This window comes from Podarcis muralis, chromosome 8 (genome assembly GCF_964188315.1).
Source record: "Podarcis muralis chromosome 8, rPodMur119.hap1.1, whole genome shotgun sequence".
Lineage (NCBI taxonomy): Eukaryota > Metazoa > Chordata > Lepidosauria > Squamata > Lacertidae > Podarcis > Podarcis muralis.
Window position 1 is genome coordinate 740601 of NC_135662.1, and position 18854 is coordinate 759454.

At 52.4% G+C, this 18854-nt stretch overlaps 1 protein-coding gene across 2 annotated transcripts in view; it reads left to right on the top strand.

Annotated features, from left to right (window-relative positions):
- Nucleotides 1–18854, top strand: part of WDR97 (WD repeat domain 97) — a 49371-nt gene that overhangs the window by 18862 nt on the left and 11655 nt on the right. For both annotated transcript variants that reach the window (XM_077932652.1, XM_028735920.2), the window contains exons 13-25: nt 230–385; nt 696–842; nt 1341–1484; nt 1568–1798; nt 5252–5365; nt 6002–6505; nt 7350–7487; nt 8127–8222; nt 8893–9018; nt 10675–10878; nt 11907–12028; nt 12628–12787; nt 15527–15598. In XM_077932652.1, coding sequence (XP_077788778.1) covers nt 230–385; nt 696–842; nt 1341–1484; nt 1568–1798; nt 5252–5365; nt 6002–6505; nt 7350–7487; nt 8127–8222; nt 8893–9018; nt 10675–10878; nt 11907–12028; nt 12628–12787; nt 15527–15598 — 2214 coding nt within the window. The remainder of the gene's footprint in view (nt 1–229; nt 386–695; nt 843–1340; nt 1485–1567; nt 1799–5251; nt 5366–6001; nt 6506–7349; nt 7488–8126; nt 8223–8892; nt 9019–10674; nt 10879–11906; nt 12029–12627; nt 12788–15526; nt 15599–18854) is intronic.

Below are 18854 nucleotides of genomic sequence, written 5' to 3' on the forward strand. Positions count from 1 at the left end.
GTGCCATGTTTCACAACAGGCGCTGGTGAGATGGAAATGAGGGTTCAAGGGAGAGCAAAGATCAGGCACTTCCCAAGGGGAAACCAGGCTGCAAGAGGGGAGAGCGTGTCTGGAGGGGGGGGGGGAGAAGGCTGGATCTGGCTGGGCAAGGGGCTCTCTGGCCGTGGGGCAGAGCATGGGAGGGAGGAGAGAGGGGCAGAGACGCCTTGAGCCCCGCACCCTCTTGCAGGGACTCTCCCAGATGGCCGACAGGGACCAGGATCTGGAGCTGGTCCAGAAGGGGAAAGTGAGCGTGACCAAGAAATCGCGGCCCACCAAGGAAATGAAGGAAGAGGCCTTTGAGAAATACCTGCAGATATTCTACAAGCCGCAACCCAAAATTGAGGTGGGGCTGGGCTGCTTCACTGGGCTGGGGGGTCGATGGGACTTGGTGGCAGGGAAGGGGCACTTTCCAGGCAAGGGGGTCTCTGTGGAGGAGGTCCTCCAGCCCCTCCCCGCCTGGGATGGAAGGGTGAGGGGAGGCCAGCAAGGAAGAGGTTAGACTTCCCAGGAGCTTTTGGTCCTTTGAGCATCTCCTCTGCAGAGCGGTGGGAGAGAGACGGGGGGGGGGGTAGTTTTGCATGTTCATCCAGTTGGGCCGCCTCACAGGTGGCGTTTATTGCGTCTCCTCCCCTCCGCCTTTTCTCTCCTCCCAGATCCCGGTGGAGGACACCTTCAATGCCGATGAGGTGCTGGAAGCCATGTGCCGGGCGAAGTCCATTTCGGAGCTCTATGGGCCAGACGGCATGTTCCTGGGGTCCTTCCCTCCCCCCATTTCCTTGCAAGGTCCTGAGACGTTGGAGGTAACTGGAGGGGCGGCGCCCCCCCCCCCCCGCCCTCCATGCTCTGCCTCAGGAGACATGCGGTCTCTTGCCTGGTGTCTCTGCCCTCTGATCGGTGGCTCTGAGCTGAAGGCCGACTCAGTTTCCCTTGGCGAGAGAGGCCTTTGAAGCCACCAGGGTAATACAGCCCTGAGGCTGTGCTGTAGCATTTCCGCCAGGGCTTGCCAAAACCTTTCGCCTCCTCGGTCCTCGGAGCGTCTGAAGGCAGCCCTCTTTAGGGAAGCTTTTAATGTTTAATAGACCACAGTATTTTAATATTCTGTTGGAAGCCGGCCAGAGTGGCTGGGGAAACCCAGGGTATAAATAATCTATTATTATTATTATTATTATTATTATTATTATTATTATTATTTGCCTGAGGTGATGCCACTGAGTCCTTGTCCAAGGTGGCACCTAGGGGCGACTGTGTGGCGCCATCTTGGTTTGTGAGAGACCCCCTTCCTCCCGCCTTCCCCGCAGGACACCAGCCCCCCTGCAGAGGGGAGCCCACAGGCCGTCGTCTCAACAGCCCCGTCTGTGTCTGAAATCAAAGAAGCTTTAACCCCGCTTCCTCCTCCAGCGAGATTCCCACTTTTTGGAGTGAGGAGGTCCAAGAGTGAGCAGGTGAGGGTCTTTGGGGGGCAGCTGGAGTGGGGAAGGGGCTGGGGCAGCGGCAGGGGACTGAGAGTGCCCCTCTTGTCTCCCAGTTAGGCCTGGCGCAAAAGGGAAAGAGACCCCCCATGGAGAAGAGGAGGAGGCTGCCCCCTCCGGTGCCCCCGCCAGTGGTGATAGCCCCTGAGGAGGTCCTGGAGCCCAGCTCTAGCCCCCCCTTGGACGAAGCGGAGAAATCTCCCCCCAGCACAAGACGTCCTTCCCCCGGCCTCATGCTCTCTGGCATGGACACCAGGGGCAGCAAGGTCAAGATCCGTCGGGCAACGGTGAGATTCCAGAGGTGGGGGCAGGGGGCATGGAAGCAGGAAGCCCACAGACTGACAAATGGGCACACACAATATCTGTTGTTTAAAATGTGTGCTCGCCTGATCCCAGAAGTTGTGGGCGCACTTAAAGCTGCTGCCTTTGGTCTGTCCAGCCCAGTGCGGTCTTCTCTGGCTGGCAGCAATCACTCTCTCTAGAGTGGGCTATTTGGGCAGTCAGACCCTTTGAGCTTGAGATGCCTTGAAGGATTGAACCCAGGACCTTTGGTATGCTGAGATGGTTTCCCTCACACATCTCTGCAATCTGAGCATCGGATGGGGGGCTCGCGGCATCCACACCCCGCCCAGCCTGCTTCTTCATCGGTCTCAGCTTTGGATCCAGCACAGAGCAAGCAGGTCTCTGGGGCTCCAGCTCCCAGCCTGCTCCCAGCCCAGCCCAGCTCACAAACACACACAGCTGGGGGTGGGGAGTGGAGGACTAATGGCCCATCCATTAGTCTGGAGGGCCCCATCACTTAGTTGCAGCTCTAGCCTCCCAGCACAGGATTTTGGGAGGCTGATGAAGACACTTCCATGGCCAGCTAGTGTGTTGCCTCCATCTATTTTCAGGGGTAAAGTCAACCCACTGGAGAGTTTTGGCGCCTGCGGTGGCTGTAGAGACCAATACAGGACAGACATGTTTTATGGCAGGAGGGCCTCTTCTGTGGTGGCTCCCCACCTGTGGGATGCTCTCCCCAGGGAGGCTCACCTGGGGCCTTTCTTACATATCTTTAGGTGCCAGGCAAAAGCATTCCTCTTCTCCGAAGGCCTTTGGCTAATTAAACAACCTATGGCTTTTTAAACAGTGGGGAGATGGGGTGTCATTGCTTTTCTTTGTTACCATGGTATGTATTTTTTCATTTTAATATTGTAAACCACCCTGTGATCCTCGGTTGAAGAGCGGTATAAAAATTTAATAGAGAATAACAAGAATAGTTTTTTATTAAAAAAAATTTCCATAAATTCTCCCATCATCATTTTTCCACAACACATATTTTGATTTGTTGAACTTCCCTCAACTCCTCTGAAATCTTCCATAATTATTCCTTTATCTACACATTTCTTAATTTTAATATCACCTTTGAGTAATATTTGAATCCTCATTTATCTTTTTGCGATATTCGTTGTTTTTCACAAAGCCTCTTCAAAGCATACTAGCGTTGTATTCTCCTCACATACACTTTCCAAATACTCTCTAAATTTACCCCAGTCCTCCAAAAACTTATAATCTTTCTGAAATCTAATTTTTCCAGTCAGTTTATCCAGTTCCGCATACTCTGTTAGTTTTGATCTCCATTCTTCCAAAGTCGGCACTTGTTCCTGTTTCCAACGTTGGGCTATCAGCATTCTCGCTGCAGTTATGGCATATTGGAAGAGCTTGAAATCCCTCTTGTTTATTTCCTTTCTGGTTATCCCTAATAGGAAGGTCTCTGGTTTCTTTACAAAACTGTACCTTAGGATTTTCTTTAACTCATTATACATTTTCTCCCAGAAACCCTTCACTATCTTACATTCCCACCACATATGCATGAACGAACCCTCTTTCTCTCTATTACAAGAATAGTAATAATAGTCTTACAAAGGATCTTGTCAGACTAGTTTGGCAATTTATTCTATTGAATTCTAACCCTCCCTACATGCAGGGCTCCAAGTATTGGAAGGGACTCGGGGCATCATCCAGACTGAACCCCCCGCCCTGCCCCAGCCCACAATGACATTGTGTTTTAATGTTGCAACCCACCCAGGAACCTTAGGGTAAAGGGCAGGTCATTAATAGCAATCATTATAGTCCCAAGAGAGGACTGAAGTCTGACAAAAGACCCTTCTGAGTTTGGCCTGCAAAGTTAACCTGAGCTCCTCCTTTTCCTTGCCCTTCACCCTAGAGCCAGTGTGGTCTAGTGGTTCAGAGCAGTAGTCTCGTAATCTGGTGAACTGGGTTTGCTTCCCCGCTCCTCCACCTGCAGCTGCTGGGTGACCTTGGGCCAGTCACACTTCTCTGAAGTCTCTCAGCCCCACTCACCTCACAGAGTGTTTGTTGTGGGGGAGGAAGGGAAAGGAGAATGTAAGCTGCTTTGAGACCCTTAAAGGGAGTGAAAGGCGGGATATCAAATCCAAACTACTCCTCCTCCTCCTCCTCCTCCTCCTCCTCCTCCTCCTCCTCCTCTTCTTCTTCTTCTTCCTCGTTTCTCTCTGGTCGGGGACAGAGGGTGGCACTTGGGGGGGAATTGTCATTGCGCCACTCCTTGGTGTGTGGAGTACCCCAGGGTGCGATACTCTCCCCAATGCTTTTTAACATCTTTATGCGCCTCCTTGCCCAGCTTGTCCGGAGTTTTGGGCTGGGTTGCCATCAGTATGCCGATGACACCCAACTCTATCTGTTGATGGATGGCCATCCTGACTCGGCCCCAGACACACTGATCAGATGCTTGGAAGCTGTGGCTGGATGGTTACGTGGGAGCCGGTTGAAGTTAAATCCTTCGAAGACAGAGGTCCTCTGGCTGGGGCGGGACGATATGGGATTGGGGGGGCAACTCCCATCTCTTGCGGGGGTGCAATTAGTGCCAGCACCGTCCGTTAAGAGTTTGGGTGTAATCTTCGATACCTCCCTCTCCATGGAGGCGCAGATTGCAGCTATAACAAAGGCGGCATTTTTTCATCTCCGCCAAGCTAAGCAGTTGGCTCCTTACCTCTCTCGCCCTGACCTAGCCACTGTGATCCACGCGACGGTCACCTCCAGACTGGATTATTGTAACTCGCTCTACGTGGGGCTGCCCTTGAGACTGACCCAGAAACTCCAGCGGGTGCAGAATGCCGCAGCGAGACTCCTTACGGGGTCTTCGCTGCGAGATCACATTCACCCGGTGCTATACCAGCTGCACTGGCTCCCGGTGGAGTACAGGATCAGGTTTAAGGTGCTGGTTTTAACCTTTAAAGCCCTATACAGCCTAGGACCCTCGTACCTACGGGACCGCCTCTCCTGGTATGTCCCACAGAGGACCTTACGGTCTTCAAACAAAAACATCCTAAAGATCCCAGGCCACAGAGAGGTTAGGCTGGCCTCAACCAGAGCCAGGGCTTTTTCGGCTGTGGCTCCGATCTGGTGGAACACTCTGTCACAAGAGACCAGGGTCCTGCGGGACTTGACATCTTTCCGCAGGGCCTGCAAGACAGAGCTGTTCCACCAGGCCTTTGGCCAGGGCACAGCCTGACTCCCTCCCTCGGCAATCTTCGCGGAGCTCTGGCCCAATGGTTGCCAGTGGCTTGAATTAATTAATTTTTATAATGAATGATTTTAGAATGTTGTTTATGCTGTACTTTTGTACTGTTTTATTGTTATTAGCCGCCCTGAGCCCGGCTAAGGCTGGGGAGGGCGGGATATAAATAAAATTTATTATTATTATTATTATTATTATTCAGTTGAATAAAGACTTGGATACAATCAAAGAGTCCAAAATGCGTCCTTCCGTCTCACCCCCTTCACAACTGTCCTCAACCCCCAGTTTCCCTGGGGAGCCCATCAAGAGCGAGAAGGTAAGAGGGGCCCCCCCTTGGCTCACCTGCTGCTGTCGCATCCCTGCCTCCCTTGGGGGCTGCAATTGGCGGGTGCGGCTCTCATGGGATGTCCTCCCTCAGGACCCAGATGAAAGCTTTATCCTGTCCAAGGCAACCCAAAGTGACTTCCAACCAAACCACGGAAATGAACAGGTTGGGGCCATCATTGCCTCATGAGGAAGGGAGTTCCACAGTTTCGCTCTGTGGTGCGTGAAGAAGGACTTCGTTTTATTCGTCCCGAATCTTCCTACTCTCAGCTTTGTTGGAGTTCTGACACCACCCCAGAGCCCAGCAGAACCCCCAACCCCCTCAGTTCCCCATTTCTCTCAGCCACTGCCAGAGGGAGAATCTCCCCCTCCCCTGTATAAGAAACGGCCCACCCACCGTGGGTGTAATTCTACGTCTTTGGGCTCCAGCGCAGGAGGGGCTGGCAAGGCCCCCGATGTGGACGTTGGTGGGTGTTGGGGTGGTTCTGTGTCCTGTGCCGTTCCCTGGCTGCGGGAGGCATTTGGGAGATGGGGGCAGGAGGTGCAAGCAAGGTGAGGGGGAAAGGAGTGGGGTACGCAGGTGTCCTCCCCTGTGCCTCACCTGGGCGACCCTGGATTGTGTGCCTAGAGTGTCGTCTTCAAGGAGTCTCCTTCGACAGACAAGAGCCAGGGGTCTCCTTCGTCACCAGACAAGAGCCAGGGGTCTCCTTCCTCGCTTGACAAGAGCCAGGGGTCTCCTTCGTCACCAGACAAGAGCCAGGGGTCTCCTTTCTCGCTTGACAAGAGCCTGGGGTCTCCTTCCTCGCTTGACAAGAGCCAGGGGTCTCCTTCATCACCAGGCAAGATCCAGGGGTCTCCTTCCTCGCTTGACAAGAGCCAGGGCTCTCCTCTCTTGCCAGCCAGGAGCCGGACGTCGTCTCCAGCTTTCGCAGCCAAGAGCCAGGAGTCCCATCCATCTCTGCCAGTCGGGAGCCAGGAGCTGCCTCCCTCCTCGCCTGCCAGGAGCCAGGAGTCTTCGGCCAAGTCCCTGGGCTCCGTTTCCCGCATGAAGAGCCAGACATCTTCCGTCATCATCAAGGGCTTCTTTCCTGAGAGGCCGCCTTCCGGCAGCAAGGAATACTTCAGACTGCAGGTTGTGAGGCTTCTCTGGGCCGCTGGCTCCTTCCTCTCCCCCTTGTCCTCCTCCTCCTCCTCCTCTGGCTCCGGGGAGAGGCCACAAGCCAGTCTGCTGCCAGGGCCTGAGGCAGAGAGCTGGCAATGCTCCTCCTCTCTGGCAGCGCCCTGAGCAGCTGCATTTCCAGGGCAGTGTCATGGCCGGGCGAGGGGGGCCTCTCTCCCCCTAGAAAAGCTGAGCTGGAGGACCACTGCTTAGGTGTGCTCTGGCTGGGCATAAGAAGCTAAGAAGAGCCTGTCTGCTGGATCAGGCCCACCTGGTCCAGCATTGTGTTCTCACAGTGGCCAACCAGATGGGCATTAAGGGAAGCTCCCCAGCAGGACCTGAACGCAGCACTATTCTCCCCTCGTTGCCCCCCATTACATGGGATTTAGATGTAGACTGTTCCTGGGCATGGAGGTTCTGCTTTCAAAGCAGACCTCTGTAAGAAGAGCCTGCTGGATGAGGCCCATGGCTCATCTAGTCCAGGAGCCAGGTGCCTCTCTGGGGGACACCCACGAGGGAGACCTGAGGACAAAAGAGCATGTGCCTATGGCTGACAAGCTCTGTGTGACCTTCACGGGAAGGGAGCAGGGGAAGAAATCCAATTCCGCTCACACCTAAAGCTGAATTTAGCAAATTCCCTCTTTCCAAAAGAATACGAGAACTGAAATACAGGCACCTGTCGAAAGTCACCCGATATTCCCTGTCCAATGAGACAAGGTTTACAAAAATTCCAGAAGGGGTGGGGCAAGCCCCCAAGGTTTGCTGTTGGGGTGCGGAAGGCGGCTGCTGTCTGAACTGCTTTGCTCTCCCTTGCCAGGAGCTGGAGAGCCACCACGCCCCGCTGCCCAGGCTATCGTCTGGCTTCATCCCCAACTCGGTGGCCGCCCTGCAGTTTCACAGCCAGGAGATGCTGGCGGATGAGACAGATGAGAGACTCGTGAGGGTGGTGGAGCCGGTAAGGCGGAGCAGGGCGTCCTCCCCCTGCACCCTCAGTGCCAGGCCTGCTGGGGGGAGGCTGGGGGCCTGCGCTGTGCTCTCGGGGGGACCCTGCCTGGAAACCTGTGAAAGGAGCAGGCAGGAAACAGACTCAGCACCCAGAGAGGACAAGCCTTGGCAGGGAGCATGCAAGACACGCTTGAGACACCCTGGGGCAAAACCACAAGGCAATGCCTGCTGCTTCAGCTTAGCTCTAACTGCTGGTCTTCCCTCTAGCCAAGGGTGGCCAACTCCCAAGAGTTAAACCCTGGCAGTGATCTACCCCAGTTTTTGGGGTTCAGGTCAAACTTGTTGAGCTTCTTTGGGGGGAGCAACTTCAAACAACTTCAAAGTTGTTTGGCTTCTTTGGGGGGAGCCAGTGATCTACCGGTGATCTACCACAGACGTCCAGTGATCTACCGGTAGATCGCAATCTACCTGTTGGTCGTGCCTGAGGGCTCCAAATTGGCCTCCCACTTGGAACCTGTCCTGGTTCAGACCTGCTTAGCTTGGGAAGTGCAGCCATCTCAGGAGGCTGTCTGTGGGTGGGGCACTGTGGGGCACAGGGGGGGCTCCTCTTGGCCGAGGGGGTCTGCACCTTCCCTTCTGCTTTTGCCAGGAGACAGAAAGAACGGTCCCAGTGTGGAAGGAGGACGAGGAGCCCAGGACACGGGTTTCTGAAGAGATCAGCATCATCAAACCGAGTACAAAACAGGTAAGCGGGCACCTCTTCCTTACCTGGGATGGCCCTTCCTCTCTCCTGCTGCTGGCAAGGGATGTCCTGAGAGGGTCCCGTGTGGCAAGGGACCCATAAGCCAGGGACCCCCAAGTCAGGCTGTTTCTCTCTCTCTGTGTGTGGGTCTCCTTTGGTTTCTCCTCATTTTGGTTTGTTTTAAATAAACAAAACAAACAAAAGATAAATAACTTAAAGTATTTAATGCCTTAGAAATTGAACTTAATAGGTAAGTTAGGATCGGATAAAATGTCAGCGATGTGGATTAAATAAAGCAAATTACACATACATCTGGAATTGTTCTCAAAAATAAATATTCTGGAAATTGGTTCAGGCTATTATATCTATTAGGATGTCACATACCATTGGACAAAAAATATTTCTCCTAAATATTATGTAAAATATTTTATTCCAGAAAATGGTCAAGAAACTGTGTTTAACCTTATAACTGCTGCTAAGATATAAATAGCTAAAAATGTGGGGAAGCATATATCTGCCTATATCTGAATGGAGAAAATTTGGTCTATGGCAACTATGGTTAATTTAGAAAGGAATGCATATTAACCACTCTAACGGGTTTATGGGGAAACTGGCATTTTTGGCAATGTTTTGGAGGAACATTGTGAAAAATGGTTCCTCCTCTTTATTCCAGACGGATCTTCCTGAGATCTTCCTGACGCAGCTGGATGAGTCTCAATACCCAGAGCCGAAGAAAGAGCCTCCCTTCTTCGTCTTGCCATTCCTGGACATGCTGTGGTTCCAAGATCTCTTTCCTGAGGTGAGAGGCTGAAGGACAAGGAGGATCTGGAGACCATCCCTAAGGGCCAAGGAGGGCCAAGGAGTCCTGCTACCCACGGGGCCTTCTCCCTGCCCCCTCCCTTCTATAGCTGGGGCTCTGCTTGCCACAGACCTGGAAGACCAAGACTTCCTCTACTGGTAGAGCCACTTTTCCTGTAAATGGTCTTCTCCCCAAGAAAGAATGGCAACAGGCCTGCAACCACAGGCTGATCCTATATATAACAATAATAACAATTTATCATTTATACCCCACCCATCCGGCTGCGTTTCCCCAGCCACTCTGAGCGGCTTCCAACAGAATATTAAAATACGAAACCTATTAAACATTAGAAGCTTCCCTAAACATGGCTGCCTTAACATGTCTTCTAAAAGTTTGGTAGTTATTTTTCTCTTTGACATCTGGTGGGAGGGCGTTCCACAGGGCGGGTGCCACCACCGAGAAGGCCCTCTGCCTGGTTCCCTGTAACTTGGCTTCTCACAGTGAGGGAACCGCCAGAAGGCCCTTGGCGCTGGACCTCAGTGTCCGGGCAGAACCAACTAGGCTGGAAGCGACTTTGCTGCCCATCTGTGATCTGAAGGGATCTCTAAACCCAGCTGACAAGGACCCCTCCCTTAAGCTCTAGAAAGGTCAAATGAAAAAGAGCTTTAGATTTGTGTTTTGAAAGCCCAGAGGATGCAGAACAGAACAACTGTGTGTGAGAGAAAGAAAGAATGAAGGAGAGAAAGCTTAACAGCCATGCCACCTATCACATGGGGAATAATTTTAACGAGAGACTCCAAATTCCTGTGTAAACCAGTGAAGTCAAATATCAAAGTATAAACAATTTTATTTGGGAAATGTGAGGGGAGAGAAGCAAAGAAAAGGGAAAGGTGACAATATTTCGCTCACAGGCGACATATAACTTAGCTGGTTGCGTTTCACCTGCTTGAGTGAGTCCTGGGTTTCGGAGGATGTGCAGAGTTCTGTGCAGAAAAGAGATTCAGAGAGAGCGAGAGTGAGCTTCTTCCTCGCCTCTTTGGATGGTTCTGAGGAGGCAGAGGAGGTTGAGGGGATGCCTCCCCTTTATGGGATTTTGAGACTGTTAAGCCCCCCTTTCTTAATGGCGATGGGGGGGGGGTTTGTCTGGGCCAGTGTAAAGAGAAGCTCCATGTGGTCCCACTGGCCAGCCAGAAGGGTATTCAGAGGCTCTTTCCACCTCCATAGTCATTCCTAAACTCCCACTGCAAAAGAACTAGCCAGTTCTGGGAGGTTGGGGTGTTGTAAAAATACTCTGCTGTTACTCATTGGTAGAGCATTTGCTGCTAGAGACCCCCAGAGAGAGAAGATAAGCTGTGCACATATTATCTCTATGGGAGGGTGAGAGTGTGGTCTGAATGAGCAGATTCCTCTGGGGCAGCGTGTGGGTCTGGGGCAGGCTGTGTGCACCTATCCTTTGGCTAAGTTGGCCTCCCGCAGCTCCTGCAACTGCTGGGGCCATTTCTTTTGCTCTTTCAAGACCCAGCAGGCTCTTCTTGTCCTCCCGGGGGAGGGGGGCGCATCAGCTCAGAGGCGCTCCTAGAATCCTCGAATTGGGAGGGACCCCCTGGATCGTCTGGTCCAAACCCCCGCAAGGCAGCTTCCCTTCCCTCTCACCAGGGCTTTCCGCCGGAGATGACCTTGAACGAGTTCTTGACGAAGATGATGGCCTTCTTGGTTACCACCAGAGACTTTGGCCAAAAGGCAGAGCTGGTTGCAGCCATCGCCAGCCTGAAAGACGAGATGGGGAATCGGATGAAAGAGCTGGTCTGCAGCACCTTTATCCAGGTGTTGAACAAGAGGGACGACCCTCCTTCCCTCCGGGTGAGGGTCACTCTGGGCTCCTCGCTTTGTGCGGCCGGGCAGATCTTGTCTTGTATATTCTGCTGGGGGAACACACACGCATGCGCGGAAGGCTGGGCTTCCACTGTCCCCAGCCGCTGGCTAAAGTTTCTGGTCTTCATAACTGAGCAGCCCCTCAAAAGGAAGGTGGGACCTCCTTTTGAGAGCCAGTGTGGTGTAATGGTTAAGAGCGGTAGACTTGTAATCTGGGGAACCGGGTTCGCGTCTCCACTCCTCCACATGCAGCTGCTGGGTGACCTTGGGCCAGTCACACTTCTCTGAAGTCTCTCAGCCTCACTCACCTCACAGAGTGTTTGTTGTGGGGACGAAGGGAAAGGAGAATGTTAGCCGCTTTGAGACTCCTGAAGGGGAGTGAAAGGCGGGATATCAAATCCAAACTCCTCTTCTTCTCTTCTTCTTCTCCCCACTGGGTCTGGTGGAGAAGGTGCTTAGGCCCAAGGGGGACTTTTAAAGGGGTGGGAGATGTTTTTGAAGCAAAGCAACAAGGGGAGGAAGGGGAGCCAGCGCTTGCAAGTGCTGCAGATGTCGTTCCTGAAGACGGTTCTCTCCTTCTGGTGGAAACTGCATTTTCCCAGGAGGGGAAAGAGATTGTGTGCAAAAGGCCAGCAAGTCCCCAGTGTTGTGAGTGCCAGATGGAATGTGCCCCCCTTCACCCCACCAGAGAGGGAGGCCCCCCGGCTGTCAAGAGATTTCAACTTCCCTGCTGGCCAGACCCAGGAGTGACTTGCAGGGCCATAGAATGGTATCATTGGAGGGGACCCCAAAGGTCATTCAGCCCAACCCCCTGCAATTCAGGAATGCCGTATCTCAGGGCAGCTGCTGTGCATAGCCAGTTTGGAAAAGACCTCTGTCTCTCCTCCTCTCTTTGCCAAAGCCCGTGGGGAGCCACTGCCAGCCAGAGTAGGCACTGCTGGCCCAGGCTGGCCCTTGGCTTTGTGGGCTCCTGTGTCTGCCTGCCAAGATGCCCTTGTCTTCTCTCGACATTCCAGGAAAGGCGGCATCGGAGGTTCATCCTGGGCACCTTGCAGGGCCTCGTGAAGATGGACAAGGAGAACAAGGACCTGATAGTGGAGCTCATGACCTTTTACATGCAGGCTTACACCCCAGACAAGTAAGGGCCTGGGCGGGGGGGGGGGGGGCACAGGTAGGAGCCTAGGCCTTAAGGGGGGCAGAGGAAACAAAAGGCTTCAGGACAGTTTGTCAGAGTTGCTGCTTTTCAAAGTCGCCAGCTGCTCTGGCTGGCTCCATCTTGATTGCTCTCTCAATAAGCAAACCCCCCCCCCCTTTAAAAGAAAACGATTTGAAAAGCCTTTACTGCAAGGGCTGTGTTGAGGTTTTGTTTAAAGGGAAACAAAACACATGCCACAGGTGAATTGATTTCAGCACAGCTTCTTTTATCCGCATGGTTTTAAAATCAGGTTTTAGGACCACGTGGATTTCCAAATTGCCCGCCCAAATCTGTTTGCCTTCAGTTAGCAAGTTACAGGCAGCAGAGACCACCCCCTTCCATCCTTGCCTAGATGCACATTCTCAAAGAGCAGGTGGACAGCAACCGGCAGGGGAAAATGGGTGTTTAAGGAAAAACATTCCTTTAGCTCATTGCTCTGACAGGTATTTTATGGCTCAGGTCAGCAAATGTGGTGGAGTGGTCCTGTGGGTGCAATTCCCCCGCCTTGCAGCGTGAGCCCACCTGCCTCTTTCTCCTTTCAGGGTCGTCATTCACAAGCTGATGCAGGAGGTGGGAATCCAGGACCCCCACAGCTATTTCACCAAGGAGCTGAGCTCCTGGCCGGTGGAGGCGAGCCACTCCAAAGAGACGATGCGAGGAACCTGCGACCGCTGGCTGGAAGGGAAGATGCAGGAGCTCAAGGTGCCTCTTCCCCCTTCTCTCTTCCTTCGGCCGGGGAGGGGTCACCTGGCTCCAGCCTGCCCCCCCCGCCCCCCGCTACAGAATCTGTCAAACTCTGCAAGCAGGAGCCAGGCTGAAATCTGCAACGCACCCATTCTCTCCTGGCCTTTTCTCTAGCGTGTCAGGGGGGGAGTCAGGGTCTGTTCTCATCCAGGTGCGGCTCAGAAAATAAGGTTCCCTCCTCTGGGAAGAAACCAGCAATTTGCCAATGCAGTTCCCCAGCCAGCAGCTTCCCCACTTGAGTTGTCTGGGCAGCTAGAATGATCTCCCTTCGTCAGAGAGGAAGGTCTGGCTTACACCGGCTGAGTACAACCTTCAGCTAAGAAGCTAACTTTCATTAAGGCTTTCAGCCCAGTGAACTTCAGGGGTTGGGAACTTCAAATATGGCCCCCTGGGGCCTCTCTATCTGGCCCTTGGGAGCTATGAGCTCCTTGAGTGATTTAGCCAGGCTGGAATCGTCATCTTGAACTTTTCATAGAATATTTCATAGAATCATAGAGTTGGAAGAGACCCCAAGGGCCATCGAGTCCAACCCCCTGCCAAGCAGGAAACACCATCAGAGCACTCCTGACATATGGTTGTCAAGCCTCTGCTTAAAGACCTCCAAAGAAGGAGACTCCACCACACTCCTTGGCAGCAAATTCCACTGTCGAACAGCTCTTACTGTCAGGAAGTTCTTCCTAATGTTTAGGTGGAATCTTCTTTCTTGTAGTTTGGATCCATTGCTCCGTGTCCGCTTCTCTGGAGCAGCAGAAAACAGCCTTTCTCCCTCCTCTATGTGACATCCTTTTATATATTTGAACATGGCTATCATATCACCTCTTAACCTCCTCTTCTCCAGGCTAAACATGCCCAGCTCCCTTAGCCGTTCCTCATACTGTGGCAGTGACTCTTGCGGAGGGGTGCAATTGTGTGCGCAGATGCCAGTAATTTGGGCAAGGGAGAGTTTTCATTCATTGCTCCACCTTAAGGCACCAGCTGGATTCCAGCCTCAGCAGCCAGGAGCCCAAGCTATAGCACCAGAATCCAGTCCAAATGTCAGGGAGAATCGATTAGGAGAATATGGTTGATGGGAGAAATGTAATTCACCTGCGCCGGCCTATAGATGCTCCACTTAACCGCCTCTAATCTGCCAGCATTTTAAGCAGGGATGACTCACCTCCCCGCCCCCCACCACTGCAATATAATAATATAATTGCCAGGGGCTCAGGAGCAGAGAGGCGCAGGGGAGAGAGGAAATGGAGGGCGAAGGGGAAGAATCTGAGGGCAGCGTAGGGGAGTATGACAGTGACCCGAGAGATTCCATAAGCCTCTCCAGTGAATCAGAAGATTCCCAGAAGGGGGCGCCGATGGCCAGGGCAAGGGGGGTCCCAGGGGGGACACACCAGAAGCAGGGGGCCAGCGGAGACTCCCAGAGCAGTAGCTGGAAATCAGGGCCAGCTTCCCCACCAGAGCGTCGTGGGGGGGAAGAGCCCCATAGGTCAGGGCCAACGTCTCCTCCGGCAAGCAGGGAGGAGGAGTCAAGCCCAGCTAGTGTCCCCGAAGAGGGGAGCAGCGAGAGGAGCAGTATAACGGTCAGGAGGAAGGTGGCAGGCTGGGCGCGCGCGCCAAGTTCAAATGTACAGGCGAGCGGGACAGCAGGAAGCCCGGATTGGGAACCAGGTCCTAAAGCCCGCCGGAGGGAGGGGGAGGACTCGGGAGAGTCAGCGTCAGAAGAGTCTAGAAAGGGGAAAGCCCCAACAGACAGGCGGACCCAGAGGAAAAGGGAGCAGAGAAAGAGGTGGAGCAAGGCTAGGGTCTTAAACTGGTGTCTGGGGGGAGGAGACTCAGACGGAGCTTCGGCGGTCTAGGGTTTAAGACGTAGAGCTGCGCGCCGCAGCTGTGAAAGCAAAACTGAGCTTCAATAAAGACTGTTTTATATAGCAATGGACTGGCGTTGGTCCTCTGTGAGCTGGGACCTGGGGCAGCTCTGACAATAATAATAATAATAATTTATTATTTATAGGCCGCCCATCTGGCTGGGCTTCCCCAGCCGCTCTGAGTGGCTTTCAACAAAATATTAAACTCACCTGCGCCGGCCTATAGATGCTCCACTTAACCGCCTCTAATCTGCCAGCATTTTAAGCAGGAATGACTCACCTCCTCCCCCCCACCGCTGCAATATAATAATATAATAATAATAATTTATTATTTATACGCCGCCCATCTGGCTGGGCTTCCCCAGCCACTCTGAGTGGCTTTCAACAAAATATTAAAACTAATATTTTTATGCCCCCTCCAATTTGCCGTTAAAAAGAAATCGACTCCTCCTGTGGATCCCTTTCTGGGATGCTATGACACCAAAAGCTTTCAGTGACACTTTTTTTAAAATAAAAAAGCTTAATTACTTCATGAGAAAAATGAACTAAAAGCCATTTTTCACCGACTATTTCTATAGATCACCTGCTAGGATACTGCGACACCAAAAGTTTTTTATTTGGTGGGCCCCAAAGACCTCACCCGAAACTATATTACGGGTCCATGTGTCCCTCTGCCTGCCCACGACCCGGGGGCTCCTGCTTTTGAAAGCTGCCTCCAGTGGGGGCCGGGGGGGGTCCCAGGCCACGTTTTTGCACAGCAAAGGGATTTGCCCTTTGGGCAACAAACAAACACTCTTTTCTCCACGCTGGAAGCGGCACCTGATGATTCTCTTCCTCCCAGGAGCACAGAGCTCAGCTTTTGGCGCAGAAGGTTCCATCCAGAAGGCATTATTCCTTTAAACCTTTCCAGAAGGTAAGAAGTATTGTGCGTCCAGCCTGGTCTTTGCTGATTATTGTGGGAAGGAGGAAGGGTGAGGGCAGTTCTCACCTTCCTCCGTGTTATGTACTGAAGTTCTCACCCTGGGCCAGCAGGGGGATACTGTAGATAGTTATGCAAATGAAGGATCGAAAGTGATGTTCAGTGATTGGATAGTTTGTATGCAAATGAAGAATCGAAAGTGACATTCAGTGATTGGATAGTTTTAGAAAGTTGCTACAGTAACTGTTGTACTGGAGCTCTATATAAGCAGGCTGACTGAGCCCTAAGCCCAGTTCTGTTCTGGCCTCGGAATAAACAAGAGCTGTTTGAAGAATCGCTGTGTCGTCTGATATGTTCGCCCACAACTTAACACTCCTTCTCCTCTTCCTCCTTTGCCCCCACCTTCCTGCACCTCTCAGCTCAGCTCCCTTGTCCCCCCACCCAGGGGGTCTCCATCCTTCAGAGCCCCCCAGATCATCCAGGTTTTTTAAATTTTCTACTCCGCCTTGTTTATCGATACTCCAGGCAATTACAAAAAAAGCAAATGAAATCACAGTCCGTCCATTACAATATCTATAAAGAAAGATGTCTGAAAATCACCGTATTTTTCGCTCCATAAGATGCACCTAGTTTTTAGAGGAGGAAGGGGGGAAAGCCCCGTTTTTGGGGGGATCAGCTCACAGTTGTGCAGCTTCTTTTGCAAAGGGGGAAAGCCCCTTTTTTGAGGATCAGCTCAAAGTTGTTGAGCTTACTTTGCAAAGGGAAAAAAATCTTGTTTTTATGGGGTTCAACTCACAGTTCTGTAGCTTCTTTAGGAAAGGAAAGGGAGCCGTTTCTACAATTTCCAGACAGATAATCTAATCAGCCAGTCACATGTCGCTGGGGAAACAAACGGCCTCCGTCTGCAGAACATTCAACGATGGAGGCCTGGGCAAGGGGGCGAAAAGGGAGCCAGCGATCAACCACACATTCGCCCCATAAGACGCACGGACATTTCCCCTTACTTTTTAGGAGGAAAGAAGTGCGTCTTATGGGGCGAAAAATACGGTATATATAATTTACATATCAACTGCTGCTGCTGCTGCTCTGCTGAGTGTTTGGTGGGCCGCTCCCTCTCCTGCCAATTCCATCTGGCCTAGGGGGCGGGGCCTGCACTCACCACTACAGTTTAGAGGCCTGAGCAGCTACCTGCAGCAAGGGACAAAATGGTTTTAAATGCTTTAACTGCTTTTAATTTGCTGCACCTTAAATGGTGGTGGTTGTTTTTTATAATGTTTTATAATTTTATAATTTTATTTCTGTTTGCGGTTGGTTAAGTATTTAGTTAGGGTGGGGAACAGTTTAATTTTAGCACTATTGTTTTTTGCTGTGCTTCTATTTTTATTATTCTGTTAAGTTATTATATAGTTTGTATTTTGCCTTTTAAGGGGAAGGGTCAGGGCTGCCTGGGAGTGGGCCTCAGCAAACAAAATGGCTGGGGCAGGTTCCACAGGAGGGAATGTATTGGGACACCCGATCTCAGTGATCACGGGCCGGAGGAGGAGTTACGCTAAGACCAGACCATGTCATTACCGAGGAGGCAGGTTTAGTCGTTGGTTGAGGACTATCCCTGCCTCCAGGTCTGGTCCTGACCGGAAGGATACTGGAATCAGCAAGGGAAACCCACATGACCTGAAAGTGTTGCTGTGCAATGCCAGGTCAATGATGAATAAAACCACTGCCATCCACGACCTGATTGTGGATGGAGGATTTGACCTGGCATGTGTGACAGAGACCTGGTTGGATGAGGCAGATGGGCCTGTCCTTGCCGCTGCTTGCCCACCAGGTTTCTCTTACGCACAGCAACCCAGGTCATGTGGGCGGGGAGGGGGGGTTGCAGTGATTTTTAGGAAGTCATTAGTCTGCACCAGGCGTCCTATTGGGAAGACCCAATTTTCTGAGTGCATGTTCTGGAAGTTGGGCAATAGGGGCAGTACAGGATTCCTATTGGTGTACCGACCTCCCCGCTGCACCAAGGATTCCCTGCCCGAGCTGCTTCAGGTCGTGGCGGATATGCTCCTGGAGACACCTAGCTTGGTTGTCCTGGGGGATTTTAACATCCATGCCGACACGACCTTACAAGGGGCCGCTCGGGACTTCGTGGAAAGCATGGCCTCCATGGGGCTGTCCCTGAATAAGTTTGGCCCAACTCATAGCCGCGGACATGCCTTAGACTTGGTGTTTACCTCTACAGATGTTGGTGATCTGACATTATCTAAAAGCGAAACAAAAGAAGTGCCATGGTCAGATCACTTCCTGGTGCAACTGGACTTCTCCGCAACCCTTCCCCTCTGCAGGGAGGTGGGACCGATTCGGATGGTCCGCCCCTGCCACTTAATGGATCCAATTGGCTTCCAGAGAGTGATAGGAGATGTTTTATCCCAAGTTGATGGCCTTTCAGCTGATTCCCTGGTGGCCCGCTGGAATGCGGAGTTAACCAGGGCTATTGACTGTCTGGCTCCGAAGCGCCCTCTCCGATTGCATGGAGCCCGGACAGCCCCGTGGTTTTCCCCGGAGCTGAGGGTGATGAAACAATCGTTGAGACGGCTAGAGCGCCGGTGGCGGAAAACTCATTCTGAATCAGACCGGACACGGGCTAGAGCTCAACGTCGAGCCTACCAAGTGGCAATGGCGACGGCGAAGAGGGCCTTCTTCACCGCCTCCATTGCATCTGCAGAAAACAGCAGCAGGAGACTTTTTCAGGTAGTTCGCAATCTATCGGAACCACCTGCACCACCGGGGCCTGGTAGGGACCCCAAGATCTCCTGCAATGCTTTTGCAAAGTTTTTTGCAGATAAAGTCGCTCAGATTCAGAAGGAGGTAGACTCCACCGTGGGAGCAGGGCCAGGGCGGGAGAGTGCTAGAGTTCTGTCTGGTCCTGTTACATGGGATCAATTCCAGTCTGTTACCTCCGAGGATGTGGACAGGCTGCTTGGAAAAGTGAAACCGACCACCTGTCTCCTTGATCCTTGCCCATCCTGGCTGATAAAAGCGAGCCGGGAAGGGCTGGGCGATGGGCTCTGCGGGGTGGTGAATGCTTCCCTCTATGAGGGAGCCTTCCCAGACCCGCTGAAAGAGGCGGTCATTAAACCGCTTCTTAAAAAAACATCTTTAGACCCAGCCAATTTGGCCAACTATCGCCCAGTCTCAAATTTACCATTCTTGGGCAAGGTGATTGAGCGGGTGGTTGCCAGACAACTCCAAGCACGCC